We start from the raw sequence: 23792 nt of genomic DNA, 5'->3' as shown, positions 1-23792 counted from the left end.
GTTGTAAAAGAAACTGAGAATTAATATGGGTTCTCCAATTAAATCAGCAAGTTTGAGGTTTCTAAAATTTCAAAGTTAGTGTCAAGAAACTGAAAATTAAAGATTCGCAGCGTCGAAGTGCTCTTTTCAAATAAATCTAGATGATGCCTATGAGTTTGGATTAACTTACTGTCAGTTTGCAACCCTTAGTTTCAAGTTAATATAACTCTGAATTGATTTTACATTTTTTTCTGATAATTTCAGATCTTAATTTCACCATTTTAGAGCGAGCTTTACATGGTTTGTACGACTCTGTAATCTACAATCACAAGATGCTACTAACTCTTAAACAAGATGGTCCATATATTTGAAATATGCAACTGCAATCGAGTTTCATAATTTTGATGCTTCTTAAGATCCTACAAATTTGTTCGCTTATACTTAGCAAATAAAAGAAAGGTTAAAGGAGATTGATATAAAATTAACTCCGTTATGTCGCTGTAAATATAAATTTATTGAAGTCTTAAAGTGCTTACGTCGAACAAAAACATAGAGCAAACTGAACAATTTAAGTACACCTACATCTTGTCAATAAATTCGCCGTATAAATATTATTTTACATCAATGTGAATTGTGATGAATTTATTTATGATGTATTAATGTATGTTTATGTATAATCTATATACAAATTGATTTAACGCAGTATACACATGTAAATATACATACACAATTGGCTGTAGAAAATATGATGTTTCTTAATGAATGTTTTTATTCAAAGACAACTTTTATGTCCATTTTTACGCAAGACTTCTTGGTATTCGAATTTTGTACTTTTTTTTTTGTATTTTTATGTAATGCGCTTATTTTAATACCATCGAGAAGTTCGCGATAACGATGAAAATTCTGTTTGCTCTATACATGCATGAATGTCTTTTATTGTACTCTTTATTGCGCTTTGTTTAGGGAAACCTATAATAATCAGACAAACGAAAATATGTATACAGGGCGATAATATTACGTGCTAAGAAAAATGTTAGAGCATAATTTGACAATTTTAAAATCAATGATAGCTTATATTATATTTACATTCCTTAAGTCTTAGTGGATATAGGAATACAACAACGTCTCTTCGAAATGTTACGAGATGATCTTATTCCGATTTTCATATAATAAGAAAGAAACTAAACAGTCAATACGTTACAAATTAACTTAAATCGTAATAACAAAAAGGAAAGAATATCTTCTCGTAAAACAATCGAGAATGAAAATTGTCTATGCTATTGCTAATTGCTGAGGTTTTGTAAACTACAAATCTTCGCATCATTCTGTTCAATCAGAATTAAACTATATTTTCGCTAAAGATTAACATTCTTTAGAATTATGTCAATGACATAAAGAACGACCACTGAAGTGAGATAAGAAATAAGAATGATTCAAATTTATGTTCCTAAACCGGTGCAGTCTTTCATACATAAAAATTTCAGAACGAATGAAAGAAGATCATAGAGAAAGAATGAAAAATATCTTCAGCTCTTTTTAAACGAATATCATACATCATCCACGAAGAACTGTTGTCTTTTCGAAACATGTTCTCTCCTCTGATCGTTTTTAACATATCTTTATTGTTCCCATAAAAATCTAGTAACTGACAAATATAATCAGTTCATCTATCGCTCATCTTTTATACTGTTTATCTTTACATTTCTGCACGCTCAATTTATGATCAATCTCTCCTGGATTCCTTTGGACTTTTCCGGAGACTCTGTACATAACCTGGAAACATTCGATAAGACCTGTTCACGCTAGCTTCATGTATATCGTACGATCTCTCATCTTACAATGTTTCAACTCTCTTAGAGCTCTCTGTGCTTCACTAGGTGACGCGAATGCTACCCTAGCATCGCCTGTAGGCATACCTCTCTCATTATACCGACGTATAACATTCTCCCTTTTTACATCAAAGTCACCAAAGAACTCAATAATCTCGTTAATATCAGCTTTAAAAGGAACATTCTCCAAGGATAATACACAGCCAGGTTTGCCAAAGCCCTCAACGTAATCCATGGAGCCTAGATGTCGGCCTAACATGTGTCTAGGTATACCCATTAAGCCAGGGGGACATCTAGGTCCAAATCCAGAGTTACCAAAACGAGGTAGATGATTCATAGGTCCAGAGAACCGCGGTCGTTGCTCTTGTAACGGTGGAAAGTGTTGCTGTTGCGTCTCCATGATCTGTGGATCCACCATTCCTAAGGTTTCTAACATCTTAGCTCGTGGAACCAGCTCTATGGTTGGTACATTTTTCCCGAAAGGCAAACCATTCTTTGCAGTGGCTCTGAGAGCTTCGTCTGCTGTATCGAACTCACAGAAACATTCACCAGCAGGTTTTCCATTTTGATTGAGTAACATGTGTATTCGATGGGGTACGATACCGATGTCAGAGAAGAAGTCTAGAATGTCACGGTCGATTGTCTGGAACGGGAGACCTCGCATGATAATACAATCCGAGCTGGCGGTTTGGTTCATACTGTTTTGCTCGTGGTCGCGCTTCGCTTGAGCAAACTTATCCTCGGTGATCGCGGTCGCGGTCACGGGTTTATTGCCAATTTTCAAGGACGTATTCACCGACGCCTTCGCGTCCTCTATTCTGGCGAATTGCACGTAGGCCATACATTGAACACTTCCGGACTCCTTGGTACTAGTGATGAACAGGTCATTGATTTTCCAGTCATGGAACAATTTGGCTATATCCATCTCTTTAGTGAAGGACGGTAGGTCGGTTAATAAAATACAAGCAGAGGATCTAACATCTTCTATTCCATCTTCTCCACGGTCTCTTTCTTTTTCAGGGGAGTAAGAGTCTACCGCTTTGTCGAAGATGCTTTCATCAAGATGTAATACCTCCACTTCTGATCCTCTGACGAATCTAGTCGTGCCTAAAGCAAGCTCCTTACCCTCAGCCTTACTGAACTTAACATAAGCGATGCCAACGCGGTTCCCGTGGTTATCGTTGATCAACTTCAATCCGTCTTTCCTGATATAAATGCCCTGAAAGGCATGACGAACATCATTGTATGTGGCACTTAATGGCATGTTACGAACCTCTACACAATGTCCACCTCCACCGCTCTTATTTTCATTGGAGAACCTGGAGCTATTTGTCGAGCTACGGTTTCCTTGTCTATCATTGTCAAAATTAAATTGAGAACTGTTTGACTGAAAAGCATGTGGATTTCGGCGTCCTTCCAATTCTTGTACTTTGCTGAGGAAAGGATTGTTTGGTCTAATTCCTGGCCTGTAGTTTAGAGAACCATTCGAACCATACATATCAGTTCCAAACTGGCCTGATCTGCCAGGAAATCTAATTGAATCCATTCGGCCTTGATCATTTTGGTTCCAAGGCTCCTTAGATCTATTCAATGCACTCACTCCTGCACTTAAGCTAGGTAGGCTTGATCCACCTACGTTCTGAGACAATGGACCCATACCAACAGTGTGACTAAGACTTTGCATATGCGACTGCATCAAACTTCCAACACCATTTATTCCATTTATAGGAAACTGGCCTTGCGGTAGCATCGATGGTTGTCCGATTACAGAATTACCAAATGTCATAGAACGTTGTTCTCCATCTTGTGACAATGCTGCTACTCCTGCACCCAAGATTCCAGGCGCCAACATGGCTGCCTGTATTTGTGGCTGCGGTGGAACCTCCCAAATACCATTTTCCAATGGTTTCTTCGCACCAGCCACGGGCTTATCTTTATGAAACTGTCCTACGCAGACTACATCATTATTATCATCATCATTGGCATCCTTCCGACGTTCTCCGGTGGAATTACGCTTAGTATCTCTGTCCCTAGATCGCGTACGATCTCTAGATCTGGATCTATCACGACGACGACGCCTATCTCTTCTGTCTCTTTCTCTATCTCGCGATCTGCTTCTGTCACGACGTCTACGATCCCGTCCTCTATCTCTGTCTCGTCTGTCTCTATCCCTATCACGATCACGGGACCGAGATCTGTCCCTAGATCGCGACCTATCTCGCCTGTCCTTGCGATCCTTGCTGGATTCGCTATCATTGTCCTTTTCTTTTTCTCTTCGTTCACCAGGAGACCCTGGCTTCTGAACAACCTGTGCGACAGCGACTGGTGCTGTTTGCATGAAGGACTGCAGACTCAGTGTCTGTTGTCGGGCTGCCTCGATCACTTTTTGCATCTCTGTCCGCGAGCTGAGCAGCAGCTTTATCTTCATTTCTTTGATCTTACCGCCATCATGCATCATCGCCTGTCGAGCATCTTCGTCAGTGCTGCAAGTTACATCGCATTTAATTCGTATGAAGCGAATGTATTTTGAAGAACATATTTTTGAATTTGTATAAACGAGAAATATCCTCTTATTATTTTTTTAAAAATAACTTTAAACGGTAAATGGTTCTTTTTGTGATGTATAGTTAATTTAACGCGTCTATTATCTTTTTGTCTGGATAGATTAATATTAATAGACATTTGTTTCTTTACCTGAAAGCAATAAAAGCGTCTCCCAGCTCACCACCAACGATGTGCACCCCTCCTTCCGGTATGCTCAAGCCTCTGAAGAATTGGCGAATATCCAGAGCGTTGGCGGACCATGCCAAGTTTTGTAGTCTAATTATGACACTCATTTTCGAATATTTTTCGGGAATCTGTAACCAAATCAAAAACCCGAAATTAAAATTAAATGAAAATCATAGACAGAACACTTGAAATTAGAAGGTTGGAGAATGGAAGTATGGAAGCATTACAATATTTTATTCCCCATATTTTTTTTATTGTCATTACCATTATGTACATGTAGAAATTTATGTTCATTTGTTGGTACAATACTTGTGGTATTATCTTCGAGATATAATACTGTATTTCTACGTTTATAATAGTTCTTAATTATTCAATTTCATTGTTTCGATGTTGACGATATTGAATTAAAAATTTATCGATACGAAAATTTGAAAATATTAATTCTTTAATTCTTAATTGTCCTATCTCCTGCTTTTTATTAATATTTAGAAATGCCAAATTTATCCGTATGGAAAATAACATATGAAACATAATATTAATAATTTAAGATCTGAAAATCTCATAATTCCATTCAAATACGCGAAATTAATTCTCCTTGACCGTTAATATTATTTTATTAATGTTTACATTGGGAATTAAAAATTTCTCGATTTTAGAGAGACAGCGGAAGTAAAATACGTCACAATTTCTATCTAGAAAATTTTGGTGATTCGATTTAGATACGAGACATTAATCACCAAACTTGAGAAACTAACAATGTCGGTTCCCCATTCGGTTAAGGCGCGCGGAGATGGCCAATTTTATTTCCAAGGATTCCAAGAGACATAACAGACATGGGAAACGCTATTTGCTCGAGGTATGAGGGGACAGGAACATCAATCTCGTAAGCTTTCAAGCAGCACATGAGCCTCGACGCTTATATCGATCGTATCTATTCCATCTTATTGTTCAACTACCAAAGAATCCTAAGTATTTACGTTTCTAGATGTCAACCTTGTTCTTGATTATACCAATCTGGCGAAACAAATTCGATTCCTAACGAGTTTCAATTGTTCCTGGCGGAATTAGGGAAATAGTTAGGAAACTTAATTAATCATCCACTATCGGTTTAAGAACTCTTCATTCCTGTAATAATATGTTTTGCAACGAAAACCATTTTAGGATACGGATCAATTATAGACTGATAATAAATATTAATTTTAATCGTTATACTTTTTAATTTTTATCGTAGCTGCTTGCCAACGTGTTTGAATTTTATGGCTTTATACTAAATGCCAATTTTGTTTCTTTAGGCATGTTAAATTCTCATCGACGATTATTTTCTCGCTCATAAGTAAACAAAATTTCAGTTATACAGGAATCATCATTTCATTTCGGTGCTACCGAAAAGGCAATTAAGATTAACTTAAATGTACATTAAAGTTTACATATGTATTTGGAGAAGTCCTGAGCAATTCTTTTCGTAGCGATATGTTTAAAAAGTTATATATATGTGCAATCTAACAAGCAGCTTCCAGAAACGTGTTTAATTTCAATCTATTAATTAGCGAGCGAATTCGTGACATTTTAAGTACCAATTTGCAAATGGTCTTTGTGACTTTTATGACTATATGATACGTAAGGCTCTGTGTGCGATTACATCAATGAGTATGTTTTAATTGCCTGATTTACGATCTCATTATTCAAATTCCATCAACTGCACACTCATGTCGTAGGTTTTATCGCACCTCTTATTTTTAGGGCTTACGTGTCTCGCGTGTTTGCCGTCCCAGTTTCAAGTAATTCATTCCGGAAACCGAGAGTCTTCTAACACCAACACGAAGTTGTAATTGCACACGACCTCGATCGTAAGATTATTCCAGGTACAGTACCCTCTACGATACGTTACGAAATCGTAAAATTGGCCAGGCATCGAAGTTTACACATCCGAGAAGTCGAATAGGAAAACCGAAACCCAGTCAGAAAGCCGGAAAAAATAAGAAACGAGAGCTTCTGTCAGCACGAATACATGCCCCGAATCGATTCCTATTGAAGATGTAGACTTTATATTGTATATGTATGTTTCTGTATGTTATTGGATATTAATATCAGAGTGGTTACTCGGTGAACACTGCTGATCAGATTTTGAAGTCATAGAACAGTTAGAAGGCAAAGCAATTATGTCACGCGTGTCAGAACAATGAAATTGAATCGGGTCCTGAATCCTCGACCAGAGCTGCATGAAGAAATGTTTAATTTTCTATAAAGAATAAAATAACATCCATATGCAAATTACAATTTTTGTTTTCTAATTTGTTAAAGTAACAATTAATGTTTTTAGGTTTTCTATTGGTAAATGAAATGATTGAATACCAGTGGGTTTACACTGATAAACGTACTCTTTCCCTATATTATGAAAGCTACTATATGTATCGCATATGGGTTTTAAAAGGTTTCGTAAATCTGGCAGGCTTTCGAATATTTCAGATTTAATGGTTGTCGAATTGTATTATTGTAGCGTAGTGTAATAGCTTCCACGATATAACCAAGTTGCAAAACTGATTAAACATCGGAGTTTACATATTCGACTGTCAAAATAAGTAGATTGATAAGAACCTGAGAAAATACGAGCTCAAAAACTCGATCAAAATCGTATGAATATAGAATGCTATTACGTATAGGTATAATATAAGATACTTCATGTATATTAAATGTATTTTAAAAAGCAAAGAATAATTTATATACAAAATTTAAGATAGATATAAAATTTAGAAATTATATGATTAAGAAGAAATTATAGAGTTTAAGATAAAAACTATAAAGTATGTACTATCTCCAAAATATCTTTTCCTTTTCAGTTGACAGATTAAGAGGTATATGAGTACTATTGTAATGCTTTGTTATCGAGCTATCACGACTAATGCAGTACAAGTCCTGAGGGTCTTTCTCCACGAATCGATTAAAACCATGAATAATAACCAGCCAACGAGTCTGTGTCGAATGAATAAAAGATTCTGAAATATCAATTCTGACCTTTCTGGATTCTCGCTGCCCTACACCGTGTAAGGGACAGCTTTATAACGTCGTTGCTGTTCGAAGGCGATCAGACCTGCTTAAAACCTCTCATTTTCCATAAAAAATAATCGGAAAATTGTTTTCAGTTTCTTATCGATTTCATATCATCGTTTTGAAAGTTTTTTTTCTATACTTCAGCTTTCTAAGATATTGATAGTGTGATGTTTTCACTTTTTATACAACTGGATTAAAAAGAATATTCATTATTTTATCTAACCAGTTTTCTCTCTCTTTTAATGAATTTTAAAAAAGATGGTTATTCTTTGATTTCCAGTGTTGCAAAGCAGTGATAACTATTTAGTGAAATAAGAAAGAATAAATAGTATGGAATAAGTGTATACATATAGAGAATAAATTACATGTTCACTATTTTTATTAAAAATAATGAGGTAGTGGAAAATAACTCATGATATCCTAATTGTTAGATTTCGAAAGTCTTCCTGCTTTTCCTACTCTTCAATTGAATTACTGTCTAAACTAATTCCATGACTCGATATAAGTACAAACTATTTCGTGAAATTACGATTAGTAAAATAATTAAATTATTTTTCAGTTAATAATCCAACGAAAGAGGAAAAGAGATGAATATTAGTCTATTTTTGAAGTTTATACAAAAAGACGGAACTGCCAAAGACAGAGAATAAATTCAAACAGTGTTTTTTTTCGCGCAATGATTACGTCGATCACCGATGGAGTAACAGAATTATTTCTATTTTCTATCGTGCGCTTTTTTTCACCAGCCGATCGTTGTTTATGAAGCAATATAACCCCGGACGTTCCATAGGAGAATAGAGCAAATTCCACGCACGTGTACCGGAAGCATTTATTGTTTTAACTCCACGTCCACTGACTTTCCCATAACTCATGTAACGATCATAAATCCGTAAACGTTGAGCGATAAATAAACGATCATCGACTCGTATACTATTGCAAAATATTATACAAAATTATTCAAAATTAATTAAAGTATTAAGTATTAAATTAAGTATAAAAGTAAAAGTATTAAATTAAGTATTAAAGAAAAATTAATTAAAGTATTCAAAATTACTCAAAAGTAATTATTCAAAAAGATCCAATTATTTTAGTATTACTACTATTACAACAAGCGTAGAAATAGTTAATCAGCTTTAATGTGAATAAGTTAATTAAAATAGAGATAATGGAATATTAGATATGCATAGAGATATTTACAAAGAAATATTAATTAGAGATCTTATTTGCAAGCATAAATGAAATGAAATAGAATTTGTAAAACAATATATAACAATCCGTTAGAAATTAAGAGTAGGATCGTTCATCTGTAATAGAGCTCACATGAGACATGACGTTTCTTATTATTCACCTCTTCTTAAATGATTATAGTCTGCACGACTTGAAAGTAGCAGTCCTGAAGTTTGGCCTCTCATATTTACCAGACGTAAATCACCCTTCTCCCACGATGAAACAATTATTATCGTTATTAGGTGACCACTATCTACCATGTGTTTAAATATAAATCGAGATTTGTAAACAACAGTTTAACATTTCCGCTATTATTGAAATGTTATTTCCCTTTTTAACAAGCAGTACTCTTTTTAATCGAGAAGCTTTACTATCAAGAATTATTTGGGTAAATCAGTAGTCAAGTAGCGAGGAGTAACAACACATCTGCGATAAAATGTTCTTTTTCTAAGCATGAAAACACAACAGTAACGAAACAAAAACTCAACAATTGCCAGCAGCAATATTATTAGAACAATTGAAAGGACGTAAGGCGTGTGTCAGTAGGAGTGAAAATATTGAAAAAAAAATTGACAGATAATAAGTAACTACGAGACCATGATTTTTTTGTTAGAGAAGGAAAAAGAAAAGAAAAGAGAAAAGAAGAGGGGAATGCTTAACTATGAATATTTAACATAAATTTATAGCCGAACTATAAACAAAAATTATCGATTTTATTACTTATAATGTCGAAGTCACCTCAAATTCAAAGCAGCTTTCCGTTTCAGGAATCCATCAGACAGCGTTCTAAAAATAGAGAACAAGAATCCTCGGTAGATTCAAACTTTGATAATGCAGCGTGAATACCTTCTAAATGCAATCCTTAAGACTACATCGGTATCGCATTTCACGTTTTTACTCGCGATTAGTTCAAAGTATACGTTTTAAAAAGGTATGTTGTAAAATTCAGTAAGTTTATGATATTATAAAGTAACGTTCTAATGATGGGATACAAGGTTCCCAGGAGAGTGGAATTATCTATGGAGACCTATACAGTCCGTCGACTTCATTTTTAGAATATTTCACTTGCATAAGGACAAAAATACCTAGAATTCCAGAGCGCCAGTTGCAAATAGGAAAGTCTAGCGAATCCTCAAAACTGCGTTATCAAGTCAGCAGTCTGGAGATGAAATTCCACGTAAATCGGGTTCTTAACTCCGCAGCAGATTTTATCAGAATTAAGTCGTTCTCTCAAACCATCTACCTTGAGTGCCTTAAATTTAATCACGTTTTCAGTTATATTAGATTTAATGGAACTTAATTGTACTTGCTTATTATAAGGTAATTTTGAATTCATACCAATACAAGCAATGCAATTTTCTATGACAATTCTTGATCCCAGAGATAAAGAATTCAGATTTTGTCATAACACAATTTCGCCATATTAGAAAGTTAATATTCTGACACTCGAGCATCCATCAGGATCAAACCTAAACAACAATCGATATATCGTAGTTCGAGTAAGATCGTTGGCTGTCGTGAAACTTCGTCGTCGACATAGATCAATGGAAAAATTAATACACAACGATGACGGTAAATCGGCAAGTATCCACCTCAGGTTCCATCCAAACAGCAGTGACGCGTCCATGATGTCGTGAGAGAAAGAAAATCCATAAGGAATCACGAACGCGCATTTCAAACGTTTCTTTCTCTGTTTTTAGTTTCTTTTTGTCTTTTTCGTGAAACTGCGATACGTCGAGCTTCCGTCAGGACCAGGGACCAGCTCCTTCGAGCACATATTGGAGATTCGATAACCGTTCAAAAAACCTTTTAACACGTTAAGCTTCTCAAATTTTGAACACAAGTTCAGATAAAATGTTCGAGCATTCGCTGAAAAATGTACGATGAGTTTGTTGCGTTTGGTGTATGTACTTCACTTCTGGCGAATCATCGCGTGGCAAATTTAAACGCAAACACATATTGTTAATATTAACGAAAAAATGAATAACGCAATAGTGGTCTACTCAAAGTTAAATTGAGTGAAATGAGTTCAGCTATTCTTAAACAAGTACATGTGAATTTTGTATTCTGTTAAGGGTAGCTCCCTTGAAGGGACCATTATCATTTAAAAGCCTGTTTCTATATTCTCGAAACAAGAACTAGATACATCCCTGAACGTAAATCTATGCACAAGATGTAAGTATACAGTACTTCGACCGTATCAGATCTAATATTATAAAAAATAAAGTTTAAAATTTGATATTTTTCTTGCCCAAGTTATACTTCCGTGTTGAACCGCAAGTTCATCTTCATTTTTAAATTATAAATATAAATAGTAATAAATTTGTTTTCTTATCTAAATTTTCATCTTTTTTTTTCATAGTAAGATTTGCGAAAGCAGGAGAAGGGAACAGGAGAAGTCGATGTATCGGTACGAAATCGCCGTAATTCAAGGCTGGCTGCACGTTCAGCTCGAGCACAAAAGAGAGGTCGTAAAGATACGATATAAATAAGAAAAAGGGATCCAACGAAACAAACGAGACTCGATTCCATTCATCAGGCTTTTATGCGATCAACCTGAACTGTAGCTGCATCAACTTATAAGCATTCACAGCGACCAAAACGTCGCACACACGTGTTTCTCTCCCTCTCTCTGTCGCCGTCACTATAACGATTACTCTCTCGGTTGTTTACCTCTCTGCACTTTCTGTATTATAAGAAAAATCTTATAAAATCGAAATATAAAAATCGATTTTTATATGAAAGATTCGAAACTTCCCTTATACTCATCATTCTCAACTTAAAAATATGTTCATTGAAAATTTAAGTACTCATCTAAATTTTAAGTTTATTATATTCTAGATCAATTATACTTATATATTTGTGAAATAAAAGAAGTTTCGAATCCTATGAAAAATTCCAAAGTTTCGATCCGTTCAATAGACGAGGTCATGTTAAGAAAGCATTAGTATGACTATTATAAGTATATATCGACAAGTATAAAAGACCCAGCGATGCGATCAGTAGCGAAACACTCGTGCTGTATACACGATCTGATTGTACGTCGTCAGTAATACGGTGTACTGTAGTGTAGACAGAAGGTAAATAATTGATTGCCATCGTCCATGTATATGTTCGATCCGTGCGTTTCTCCTCGTCGCTCAGCACCAGAATTAACACTTCTTGCGACGTAGTGAAACGATCATGATAGTGACAGTTAATTAATACAATTGCTTCTTAATTTGTTATATAAAGAACTCTCACCATAAATAATAAGTTTGGCGAGTACCAGAACGTTGTTTTGAGTTCTAAAGTAGTTATGTAGGTATGTTTTACGCGTTTGACGTTTAGAAATGAGTAATCAGATTGGTTCTTTTTTATAAGATCTGTTTTACAATTGTTTTACGATTAACGTAATGTTTAATTTATTACAAATTCGTAGAAACTAATATCGTAATTATGTTTCTAGAACTTAGCGACGTCACGATGCCGAGTTGAAATTTACGTCATTATTGATGCGCTTCTCGTTCAATGGATACGTGCCTTAAACCAAAGGAAACAAACTGCACTTCGTAAACCGGTGCAATGCGTAATGTATGCGACAGGAAGAATAGAGTGTTAGGAAAATTCTTTTTTGTAGAGTAATTCGATGACCACCGTGTCCACGTAGAACATGCAACGGAAATGCACTTCAATGAGAAGGCGATGACTCCCAGCTTTCAAAGACCTTGCAAGAGATATGCACTTCACAGCAAAGAATCAGGGGAAGAGGCGGATGCAGCAGATATCCCACTCCGGCTTTTTTTGCGCTCCGCTTAGCTTATTGTATTCAGTGGAATATACTATGTAAGTCACGATCTATATCTAAATACCCTTTTCACGCGATTTCCATTTTGTCTTAACTGGATTTGAACATTTCCTGCTACTCATTTTGCAGCAATAATAAATAAATAACAAAACTTAGCTTATATGGTAAAAATAAATAACTATTAAATCTCTTATTTCCTACATTTTCAGAATGTTAGTTATAAGTAATAATAGTTCTGTGAATATAAAATTTGCCTTTAATTTGAACTTTGCAAAATATATTGATATTTTATTTATGCATAACTTTGTATGAATAAACTTACCTACCTTTTATGTATAATAAATTAATCAAATAATCATACTTGCTACATTTTTATGTTTTTCAAGGTATTTAAGTGCATATAATGAAACAAAGGTTTATCAAAAAAATGTATATGTTTTAGATGGCAAATATATACTTTGAGTTCAATTTTATGCAACACGAGCAGAACCATGATTATAATTATCTATATTAGTTTTTAACAGAAAGATATACATTTATATAAGAAACAGTATTTATAAAACAAGTTTATCATCTTTTTAAATCTCTTTACTGAATTTATTCATCTACTTAATTCAGTACCATTCAAATTAATGATATGTATATCTCGAGAAAAATTATCAGTTTTTAAATTTTATTAAGGTAAGTTTATAATATCAGGGTGCATGTGGTGATCAATACTTTTAAGAAAATGAAGAACATATAAAAAAGGCAGTCATGCAAATATGTAAAATGTTCTTCATTTCTATGCAATAGTTTGCTTTTGGTCATTTTATTGTTCCCAATGTTACTATTTTATTAATTACTTACCATTTCTCATTAGATAGCATGAACGTATAATGAAAAGAAAATATATTTTCTTTGTGAATTATAAATGCAAAATGGTGCTTAACTCTCAACAACCATCTTGGAATGTTCCAAGAGAATGAAGAACTAAATGAGCCTGTAGTAAAATCACAACACTTCCCTCCACAATTATGAGCTAGATTTTATTACATTACTGTATGAAGCATTACCTTCTCTTTAGATACTTGAAAAATCTCTTCCTTCTTCACCCTCAGTTAAAATGTACGATGAAAGATAAGAAGTCGATGAAAACAAAGATGACCGTGCAGCAAATAGTCCATCAGCGAAGGATAATAAAATGGAGAAGCGGGAAAGGAGTCAATTGCACCATGTCATTGTATTAAAGTCCATGATGATGTTGATACCTGATCTTGTCACCTAACACACACTCAGTTGCCTAAGATCCTGCAACATACATCATTTTTTCCATACTGTACCTATAAACCTCTTATAACAAACAGTAACTGTAACTATAAAATAAATATTAAACTTTAATTTTATTTAATCTTCAACAATATTATTTTAACCATTACATCGAATGTGTTGTTTCTTAACTTTGAAGTTCCTAATTCTTCTTTTATCATGTTTGAAATAATATCATGTTTGTCTTACTAGAGTTCAATATTACATAATTTTTAATATAATACAATATCTACATATATGTATAAAGGGAGAAAAATAGATGTTTAAATTAATTTTCTTTTATCGTAAGTTAAAAATACTAACCTTATCGAATCAAACTGTACAAAATTAATACGGTACTAATACTAGAAGATACTTTATCTCGTACATTTTAAATATATTTATTACATTTATTATATGTGTTTGATTTTATTAAATAAATAAGATTTAATGAAATTTTTAAAAGTATCTAAATCGTACGAACAATTCCTCAATTAATATATCGTCACTGAGTGTTTCACGTAAGTGTTATTGCACTCGATATAACAAAGCGATAATAAGCTTCCGTTTCTTGTACTTTCCGAAGCACGATAAAAACAATCTAAAGCAAAAGAAAGTTTTGAACGATAATAGGTAAAAATTACAAAAAGGCGTATAAAATTAAATAAACACATGCACGATGAGCTTTGAAAACAACGCAGAACTTCAAAGATAAGAAGGAGAATTTTTTCACATTGTTAGTTACCCATCCGCCATTTTCACAACTTGGGAATGTTGATCGAAATATTTTGAGAAGCACACCAGGATATTTGACTCACCGAACTTACTGTATAGAAACGGCAAATTTCATAAGGAGAATGCTGATTATAGACGCCGTAAACAAATTCAAACACAACAAGGGAATTTTCTTCTCCAGTCAACGCCGAACTTTCCTGTCTACAGCCAATTCTGTAATGACCGTCCTTCTCCGTGCGATCGCTCGTGAAAGCCCCGTAGATATATTTGTACTCAGTAGTACTAACATTACACAACTAAATTTGAACTTCGGTATATTTCAATGTCATACCTTTTTATATTTTCAGAGTAGAAAAAATTCTACAATTATAAATAAATGATCTAGTTTAGATAAATTAAAAAGTTTAATAATTATAGTCTTACTTTTGATATTCACTTAATAAAAATATACTTTGTTCAATGAATTAAGTCAACAAAGGTAAACATTACTGTTCACGTAACTTTCAAACTACTGGCTGGCAGTTTCTGGTCTAGCGATAAATATACAGTGACTTTAAAAAGAACTTCCATGTTATTATATTTATTACACTTATATACTAAATAATTAGGTGCAATTATATTATATTTCGTGTCAGTTAATAGTACCAGAATAAAAATTTCCTCTCTGGTAATATATAGTATCTTTCTATGATTATAAAAAAATTGATACTGTTAAAATGAAATGTAGGATAAAAACTGTGATAAAAACATTTAATTGAAAAATAAGGGTATTTATAAATACTTTTTGTGACTATTGCATTTGTGATTTCATAATCTCCTGTAAATTTAATTCTGTTTCCCCTAAACTTTGGTCACATGGTGTTATTTATTTCTCTTGATCCGAGTCGTCAGTGGAATTATAAATTTATAATGTTTAACATATAATTATTAAATTATTAGTGTATTAACGTAATAAATTACAAAAAATATTTATATAATATCTGTTTAATATTACTACATATAAATTATGATTAGTATAAATATTTTTATTATGAACATATCTTTGATATACACATTTGGCAACACTGGTTGGCCCGCGAAACAGCTTTGAGATTCAGGATATTCGAGAAGGCACGACACGGAGCATCGAGGTAGTCGATTCCGTTGTTGGATGTTGATGTGTATGGTTTGCGGAGCGCGGTACAAGGAAAAATGGCGATGGCAACAGCTCAAGTTAAAGGGAGTGGATGGCCAAGAAGAGCTAGTAATAGTTCCTTTGAAGGGAAAGTGGTACAGAATCAGTCTGTAACTATCAACAGGACAGTTAATTTGTAAGTGATAATCAGTATGTGACTCAATTACATTATTTTTTAGAGTTAATGTTTTGACTGCCTCTCCTGTAGAGCAACTATGGCCGGTTAAGAGACGCTAGCAATTAAAATTATGTTCCTAACACCTTTCAATGCATCTTACATGGTACAACCATGAGACGGCTGTTCATCTTTCCGTTAAGTACTCACGGAAGTTTTAAGCAATAACCTTATCCACGTCATTGTATCGATTTATTGACTATTCAATAATTCATTATTATTCGCTATCGTAAAACATAACCAACTATTTTATTGTAGCGTGAAATTGTCGATATGATAAAGCATTTTTTTTTGCACCATGAATAAGATATATACCCTTGTAATTATGAATTAAATCAGTAATTATTTGCTTAAAATTTCTAAATATGAAATAAAGTTATACCTTTTGTGCTTTATTTGCACAAGGTATAAGCTTCTAATTATGATGAAGCTAAAGACAAATTTAATTTCTTTTATATTTATGAATTTATAAAAGTTGTAGCCACCGTATGCAATGTACGCTGGTATCCTTTATACATTGAATGTATGTTTGCGTACGGAAACATGTTTTGTTATTTTTTCACAGTCACCGTAATAATGTGACTGTTTATTTGTAATGCGTATATACTTGAAAACAGTTGTATCGTCACTGTTCATTGTTTCTACTTGTATACTACAAATTATTTCGTTGTGTATAAAAAGGAAAAATGTATAAAATATTTTCGCAAATCTCACTACTATTATCTTAGATTTATATAACCTGTGATTGCTAAAACTACAGATATTTGTATTTTTTTATTAGTAAATTGGCCTTTCATATTTTATGTAAGATAAATTTTACAGTATAACACATTTTTGTATATCTATATTATTATGAATGTATTTGTCTCAGATAGTTCATAATTATACTTAGTGTTTAATTTAAGAAATAGCATAATATACATAGATATTATGAATGTTTCAAATAATTTTTTCTAAAACGAATAAGTTTTAGTAGAACATTGCACAATGCATCTGAGATTTATATCCTTCATTCATGCGTTATATTGATAATGTTTCAAAAATGAAATAATATATTAGAAAATGTAACATATTTATTATAAATTTTCAAACACATTACCAAATATCAATTGATATTTATAAGTGAGTAATAAACTCAGTTCATATAATGTAATGAATTAATTATATATGTATAAGTATTTTAATTACTTATTCACATTTTGATATTTTGGCAAGTTTATAATTATATAGTATTTAATAATATCACAAAGTATTACAAGATATTTTTCTTAAAAAAAAAGAAGCTGTTGAAGTCTATTAGCATACAATTTACAAATCATAACATATACATATGTGATAGGAAAAAATTTGAGAAATATAAGAGTAGCATAAATATATGTATTATGTATTTCTAAACATATGATATGACTACATTTGATATAACTTACTTATAACTAATGTAAAATGTAATGTTATAAGTAATATAGTATTTTATATGCATCAATTATAGTTGATACTTTGTATTTCATAATTAACAGTAAGTAATCACAACATATGTGGTTTTCATATAAAAATTTAGTATGCAAACAGAAATACCTTGATAATCTGTTGAACAATGCTGTATTTGTATACATGCTTTGTAAATCATATGGGTGTAAATTTGATCAATTGCTACATACTTGTGCATAATTTTATTATATATATTTTTTTGTTCATTGTATATATACATTTTTAAATATGAAAAATGTTACATATAAAGTAATTATTTTTATATTATAAATCTGTATGTTATTCCTCTTGCTTGCATGAAAAAAATGATATTTTTTGTCTTGTATAAAAACGTGGAACTTAATATAAAGTTTGGGGACAAAATTATATGCTCAAAACTATCTAATGCATTGTGAGTATCTGTATAATCTTTATGGTTATATATTGTAATATTATTATTATTTGTGAAAGTGATGTTGAAGAGACTGGATTTAGTTACTGAAGGATTACATAAGAAGTAAGAACCTAACACAAAAATAAAACTCATTTATCTTAGATATCCTTTGACAAACTATACATTTGGAACAAAAGAGCCACTCTTCGAGAAAGATCCGTCTGTACCAGCAAGGTTTCAGCGTATGCGAGATGAATTCGATAAAATTGGAATGCGTCGCAGTGTTGAAGGGGTTTTGTTGGTGCATGAACATGGATTGCCACATGTCCTGCTGCTTCAGTTGGGAACAACATTCTTCAAATTGTAAGTATATGTATTATCTTCATTAGGTATAGATGAAAATTCATTTGGATATCAGGATATCTAATTGCATCACGTTTATTGAAGTATATACAAATATTTTTTAACTTTTGTATTTTTGTTTTGTAGACCTGGAGGAGAGCTAAATGCAGGAGAAGACGAGGTAGAGGGCCTAAAACGGCTCCTTACAGAGGTAACAGTTAGCACGACGCCTTATGCTACCTTACGAGGTAGCTAGGAGTGGCACTTTGATATGTTAGATTGTAACACTGTTCAAGAATCGATTGTATTAATCTTCCAGACATTTGTAGAACTTATGTAACCGGGCCTGTAGCTCAAAATAGGGAATTTTTAATTACATTAGCATTTACATTTTTAGTGCGCTGCATGCCCGGACATTTCAATGTTTATAGTAATGCAATTATAACTTGTTACATTATACATATCATGGTTAGCTAAGAACATTGTTCTTGTGTCACTCGTCATACATGTTAACTCAGACATAAAAGAAGCAAGATGTGAAGACTGTAATATTATGACAAGAAGATTGTATTGTATATACCATTAATGGATTTTTTGTTGTAATTCATTGAAAAGACAAACGGAAAAAATTGTATCAAATAACGTTTAGTCCTAAAACTTCTTGCTAGAAAATAATTGAAGTACGTAGGACCGTGATTCTTCGTCACATAACAAATAGGCGGTTCGCAGAGCTTATATTTATGCATTTGTCAATTTTTTAATTAAAATGATAAATGTATGTACAACAGCTGTTTCATTTAATTAGGTATCTGTAAGTAAAAGAAACTGAAAGTATTTGAATAAATACTTTTGGCCTGTATTACTAATTATATAGAAGCTAACAGGAACATATTAAGGCATCTCTGTGATCAAGTTAATTGTTAGCCGAACTAATAAGACTATACAGCCGTTTTAAGTATGTAAACAAATTTGTGTAACCATGTTCTTAGTGGACTGAACGAAGAAGATTGTATTTTAATGTCTATGAAGTGTAGCAAAGTTGACATGATTGATGTTATAATATCGAAATAACTTTTAGACCTTTGGACGCCAAGATGGTGTTAAGCAAGAATGGGTGATAGAAGATACCATAGGAAATTGGTGGAGACCAAATTTTGAACCACCTCAGTATCCTTATGTACCACCACACATTACTAAACCAAAAGAACACAAGAGGTTGTTTCTTGTTCAGCTGCAAGAAAAAGGTAGCATATAAAGGACAAAAATATATTGTTACATTGAGAAGTAAAGTAAGACTCAATAATTGGCATAATTATTTTTGAACTTTTTAGCTCTATTTGCAGTACCCAAAAACTATAAGTTAGTAGCTGCACCATTGTTTGAACTATATGATAACTCCCAAGGATATGGACCTATTATTTCTTCTCTACCACAATCACTTTGCAGGTAATTATTATATAATTATTATATAATACCTTTTTGAGTAAATTGAATATATCTAGTCACTCTACTACATTATTTTATTTTATGTTACAGATTTAATTTCATCTATATGTGAAAAAAGGAATAACTGAGAAAGTGGAATAATTTTATTTAAGTTATGAGAAAGTACTATAAATACAGTGTATGTATGAGATGACGAGTGAAAATGCAAAAAAAACTGTTATGTGTGTTATATGACGTGCACTAAAAATTAAATCATTTTTTAAGTAGTACTTATATAATTAATTAGCACTTTTAATTTCTAATCCTTATATTTATGTTACTTTCGCTTCATACATAATAATAGTAATTATTATACCTATATTTACCTATTAGATGTAAATATATTATTAAATTTCATGATTTATATATGATTGTGGAATGTTTTAGTTTTGTTATAAATTCTCTCATGAAAGGTAGATTTAATATATACATATATATACATATTTACATATATAATTTTATGATAAATATAATTTTGTAAAATTACAATAAAATTCATGAATTTATAATCTGATGAAGATTAAATTTATACTTCATATCAGAAAGTGTTAATATTAATTATGACTTTCCTTGCTTTTATACCATAAATATTTAAATAAGAGAGTATGTATGTATTTTTTAAAAATCGCAACAATATAAGACGTAATTATTCTTTTATAAAACTTAAAAAAGATGCATGTAACTTTACTACTCTTTAGTTTCTTATTAAAATTCTTTGAAAATTAAATACTTGTAAGTAGAAGACCATAAAAATTATCTTTGTAATTTATCTTATTTATATCTGTAAGCTTGGTTTGTACCGCCATTTTGTATTCAGCAAGTTAGTAGGATACATGCATCTGACACATGGAAATATTAAAATTCAGAATACGCATTTGAGATGTTGATAATTTGTGTTTTATATAACAGAAAAGGACATACATACATTTAAAGTCAAAATGACGCAGGATGAAACGATTATGACAAAGGTATATGTAAAAATAAAATAAAAAATTTTATATATTTTATACTTTAGTTTCTGAAATTATTTTATCTTAACCTATGCTTCTGATTTTTAAACATATTTTTATACATGTTAGATACAGAAGGTAGAAGATACATTAAATGAATCCATGTACAAACTGGATGTGTTGAAAAAAAGACTCAAGACAAAATTGCTCACAATGGAAACTCGTGAGGAATTGGAGTCAAAACTGGAAGAAATTCAGGAGGTACTTGTAAAAAATGAAGAGAAATTAAAAAGCCTAAGGAAACAAAATACAAAGTCATTCATGGTAGCAGCAAGCATGATTTTTGCATGTTTTCTGCTCTATGGCTTATATGTATTATTTTATGGAACGATATAAATTAACATTCCTAAATTATGCATATTTTAAGAAATGTCATTAGTGTAATATATTAGACATTTATTCAATTTTTTGTATTATAATTATTTTTTTGTAATTTTATACTTATTGGGTACTGTTAGAAAAAAATTTCTTAATGCTGCTCAAATTTTTTACTAATATAGCAGATTTCTCTATAAATACTGTATATTGTATCACAATAGCAATATTACTAATGTAAAGATTATCTTTCGACACAGAAACAATTACTTTGGAAGATAGTTTTTAGTAATAGTAACTTTCCTTTATAAATATATATCCAAAATTTAATTAGCATTCATGATCAAATTATATGGTAATTTCCAGAAAGATTGATATGCCAATATATTTTATTTAAATCACGTAGATATATTTTATAATATAAAATAGATTTGTCATGGTTATTACACAAATAGTTAACGAAATAGAAAGTTATGTTTATATTAGTTTTACAACAAATTCACAACATTTATAAACTGGTAATCGTTAAATTATTAGCAATATTCTGCGAGTAATGTTTCATTTCTAAATATATTATATTATTTATAAACATATATATTCGAAGATACAAATTAGGAGTTATTAACTTAAGCAGTAACTAAATCGTACTGTGGCGTTCCAGCACGACGACTCCGCATGTACTTAGCATGTACTTCGGTATCTAAGTAACTAGCTCGAACAACAGGATTCTCCTTCATGGCAGATCTCCATTCCAACTAGTATTGTATAGGTAACAAAAAAGAAAAATTTGTTGTTTATATACCCTAATTTATATAAGATAATTTTATACTACATTTGACAAATATATTTGTAACTTACCAGTCTCTTGAACCTATCACGTGGTATAGTAAACTGATCTCCACGTAAAACTCTAATTACATCAGATCTCTCCCACCATGGCCATATCATAAAATCTAACATACCAGGAGAACTACCATGAAAGAATGGTGTTCCTTTTGATACAAGTTCTCTTTCAAAAAGACCCAATTCTGATAAGACTTCATCAAATATGTCTCTGTCTATAGATGTACTGACGTATAACTAAAATAAAAATATTTGTATTCTAGTTGTACATAATATTTGTATTTTGCATAAGTACATTGTATATATGAGAAATAAATACCTTATACAAAGTATTTATAACAGAGTTAAATCTACCAATTAACAACTTATCCTTAGCTCTAGCAAGGGGATTAGTAGGATAAAGTTTGTTTTGTGGATATGCATCATCCAAATATTCAGCAATCACAAGGCTTTCATATAATGTTTCTCCTCCTTCCAATTCTATACAAGGAACTTTGCCCAAAGGACTTTTTTCTAGTAACCATTCAGGTTTATTTGTCAAATTAATATAAACAACATCATGTCTATAATTAGGGAATAATATTACAATAAAAGAAACAATTTAGTGCATATCTATGTATATGTATTTGTATGAGAGGAAGAGAGGTTTTAAGATTATTAAAAAAATAAATAAACAATAGTTACTGCATTCATAAACAAAAATAAAGCATTTAAAAATTATAATAAACAGAAAATATGAATTAAACATCTGTTTGCAATGTATGAAAAATAGAAACAAAATTTTCAAAGTTAAATTATAATTTGAAAAATTAGTTTACTTACGGTATATGTTTCGCGTCAAGTACTAAATGAATTCTTTGGGCATACGGACAAAATCGCATGCTATACAAACGTATTTTTCCTGATACAATGGGCGGGGCAACTGATCCTACAGAACGATAGTATAAAAGGAATTATTTTGCAATTATATTAATATCAAGTTTCACTAACATAATCTTACCGGCAGCCAAGTGTTTCAAACTCATTTTGATTATATCGTCGGTTAGAAAGTTTTAAGAATCTCTACGATTAATTATGTAATTTCTTTTTCGCTGTGAATAATGTTGCACATTTTCTTACAACCCAGGCGGTCTAATAAACATCGGTGATAGTTCAAGGTTCTCCAGGCGCAGGTTACCTGTCCTTAATCCGGAACGAAATCTCTCAACAATTTGATGTCTTTATATACCTTACATATAATAAAACACATTCCCAAAGTCATTTTAATTATTATAATTAATGAGTCATCGATAATAATAATATTTTTCCATTTTTTTTTCAAACGATAAAGAATTATTACTTGTGAGTATTTCAAATAGAACCATATATTGGAGCGAAGTTCGACAACCTTTAAGATTTAAGGCCCTAGCTTTTGGGGAAAACAAATTTCAGAAGTTCGTGTTAGTAGGGATGTTTGATATTTCGATGTTGGTCCTGAGAAATTGGATTTCTGTGTTTCCTAGGTACATATTTTAAAAATGGAATGGCTTTTGAGGATCATGCTTTCTACATTTATATATTTGGAACTTTAAAAAGGATGTAAGTTAACTTCATATTGTATAAATAGTTATAAAGTTGAAATAAGTGTAATCGTTTTTGTACAAATGTAAGTTAAACAAGGAAATAATATTTTGCTCAAATTTACGCGGAAATGTTAACTTATTTGTATTGATTTTGTTCTACGGACGCCATTATATTGTTAATCATTTTAATATCCTCATTTGATTGTTAAAATAATGTAAGATAATTCATGTATTACCACTATTAGTAATGTTCTTTAAATTTGAATTTGAATATTTACAATGACTTTCTAAACAACGATCAACGGATCTTCTTTCAAATTTAAATCTGTATTTGATAAAAGTTTTCCCTATCTCTAATAAAAAAATTAGGCAATCTAAACAACAATTTCTACCAACTTAGTTC

At 31.7% G+C, this 23792-nt stretch overlaps 4 protein-coding genes across 9 annotated transcripts; 2 read left to right on the top strand and 2 right to left on the bottom strand.

Annotated features, from left to right (window-relative positions):
• Positions 1-474: 474 nt before the first annotated feature.
• Positions 475-14898, bottom strand: LOC100648364. 6 transcript variants are annotated; one of them, XM_020864039.2, is made up of 4 exons: positions 14715-14887; positions 13656-13890; positions 4503-4666; positions 475-4291 (listed from the first exon to the last, which is right to left on the bottom strand). In XM_020864039.2, the coding sequence occupies exons 3-4, from the start codon at positions 4643-4645 to the stop codon at positions 1777-1779; spliced, it is 2658 nt and encodes an 885-aa protein (XP_020719698.1). In that variant the 5' UTR covers positions 4646-4666; positions 13656-13890; positions 14715-14887; the 3' UTR covers positions 475-1776. The 6 variants fall into 6 exon arrangements, 2 of the variants coding, with proteins under 2 accessions (XP_020719698.1, XP_020719697.1); XM_020864038.2 differs by having other exon boundaries at positions 14706-14886; XR_007224822.1 differs by lacking the exons at positions 475-4291; positions 4503-4666 and adding exons at positions 8718-9599; positions 9899-10282 and having other exon boundaries at positions 14706-14898.
• Positions 14899-15714: 816 nt separating this feature from the next.
• On the top strand, positions 15715-19902 carry LOC100649626 (cleavage and polyadenylation specificity factor subunit 5). The gene is made up of 6 exons (XM_003396879.4): positions 15715-15932; positions 17995-18195; positions 18322-18385; positions 19253-19418; positions 19506-19620; positions 19711-19902. Exons 1-6 carry the CDS (start codon positions 15814-15816, stop codon positions 19730-19732), a joined length of 687 nt encoding a protein of 228 aa, XP_003396927.1. The 5' UTR covers positions 15715-15813; the 3' UTR covers positions 19733-19902.
• Positions 19903-20426: 524 nt separating this feature from the next.
• LOC100647537 lies at positions 20427-22159 on the top strand. Its single transcript, XM_012310157.3, has 2 exons — positions 20427-20627; positions 20739-22159. Exons 1-2 carry the CDS (start codon positions 20598-20600, stop codon positions 21003-21005), a joined length of 297 nt encoding a protein of 98 aa, XP_012165547.1. The 5' UTR covers positions 20427-20597; the 3' UTR covers positions 21006-22159.
• LOC100646742 (pyrimidodiazepine synthase) lies at positions 21356-23191 on the bottom strand. The gene is made up of 5 exons (XM_012310158.3): positions 22828-23191; positions 22650-22755; positions 22147-22390; positions 21843-22064; positions 21356-21739 (listed from the first exon to the last, which is right to left on the bottom strand). Exons 1-5 carry the CDS (start codon positions 22850-22852, stop codon positions 21611-21613), a joined length of 726 nt encoding a protein of 241 aa, XP_012165548.1. The 5' UTR covers positions 22853-23191; the 3' UTR covers positions 21356-21610.
• Between the last annotated feature and the right edge of the window lie 601 nt (positions 23192-23792).

This window comes from Bombus terrestris, chromosome 7, assembly GCF_910591885.1.
Source record: "Bombus terrestris chromosome 7, iyBomTerr1.2, whole genome shotgun sequence".
In the NCBI taxonomy this organism is placed as follows: domain Eukaryota; kingdom Metazoa; phylum Arthropoda; class Insecta; order Hymenoptera; family Apidae; genus Bombus; species Bombus terrestris.
Note: the sequence above shows the minus strand (reverse complement) of the source record. Positions and strands in the feature narration are given on the sequence as shown.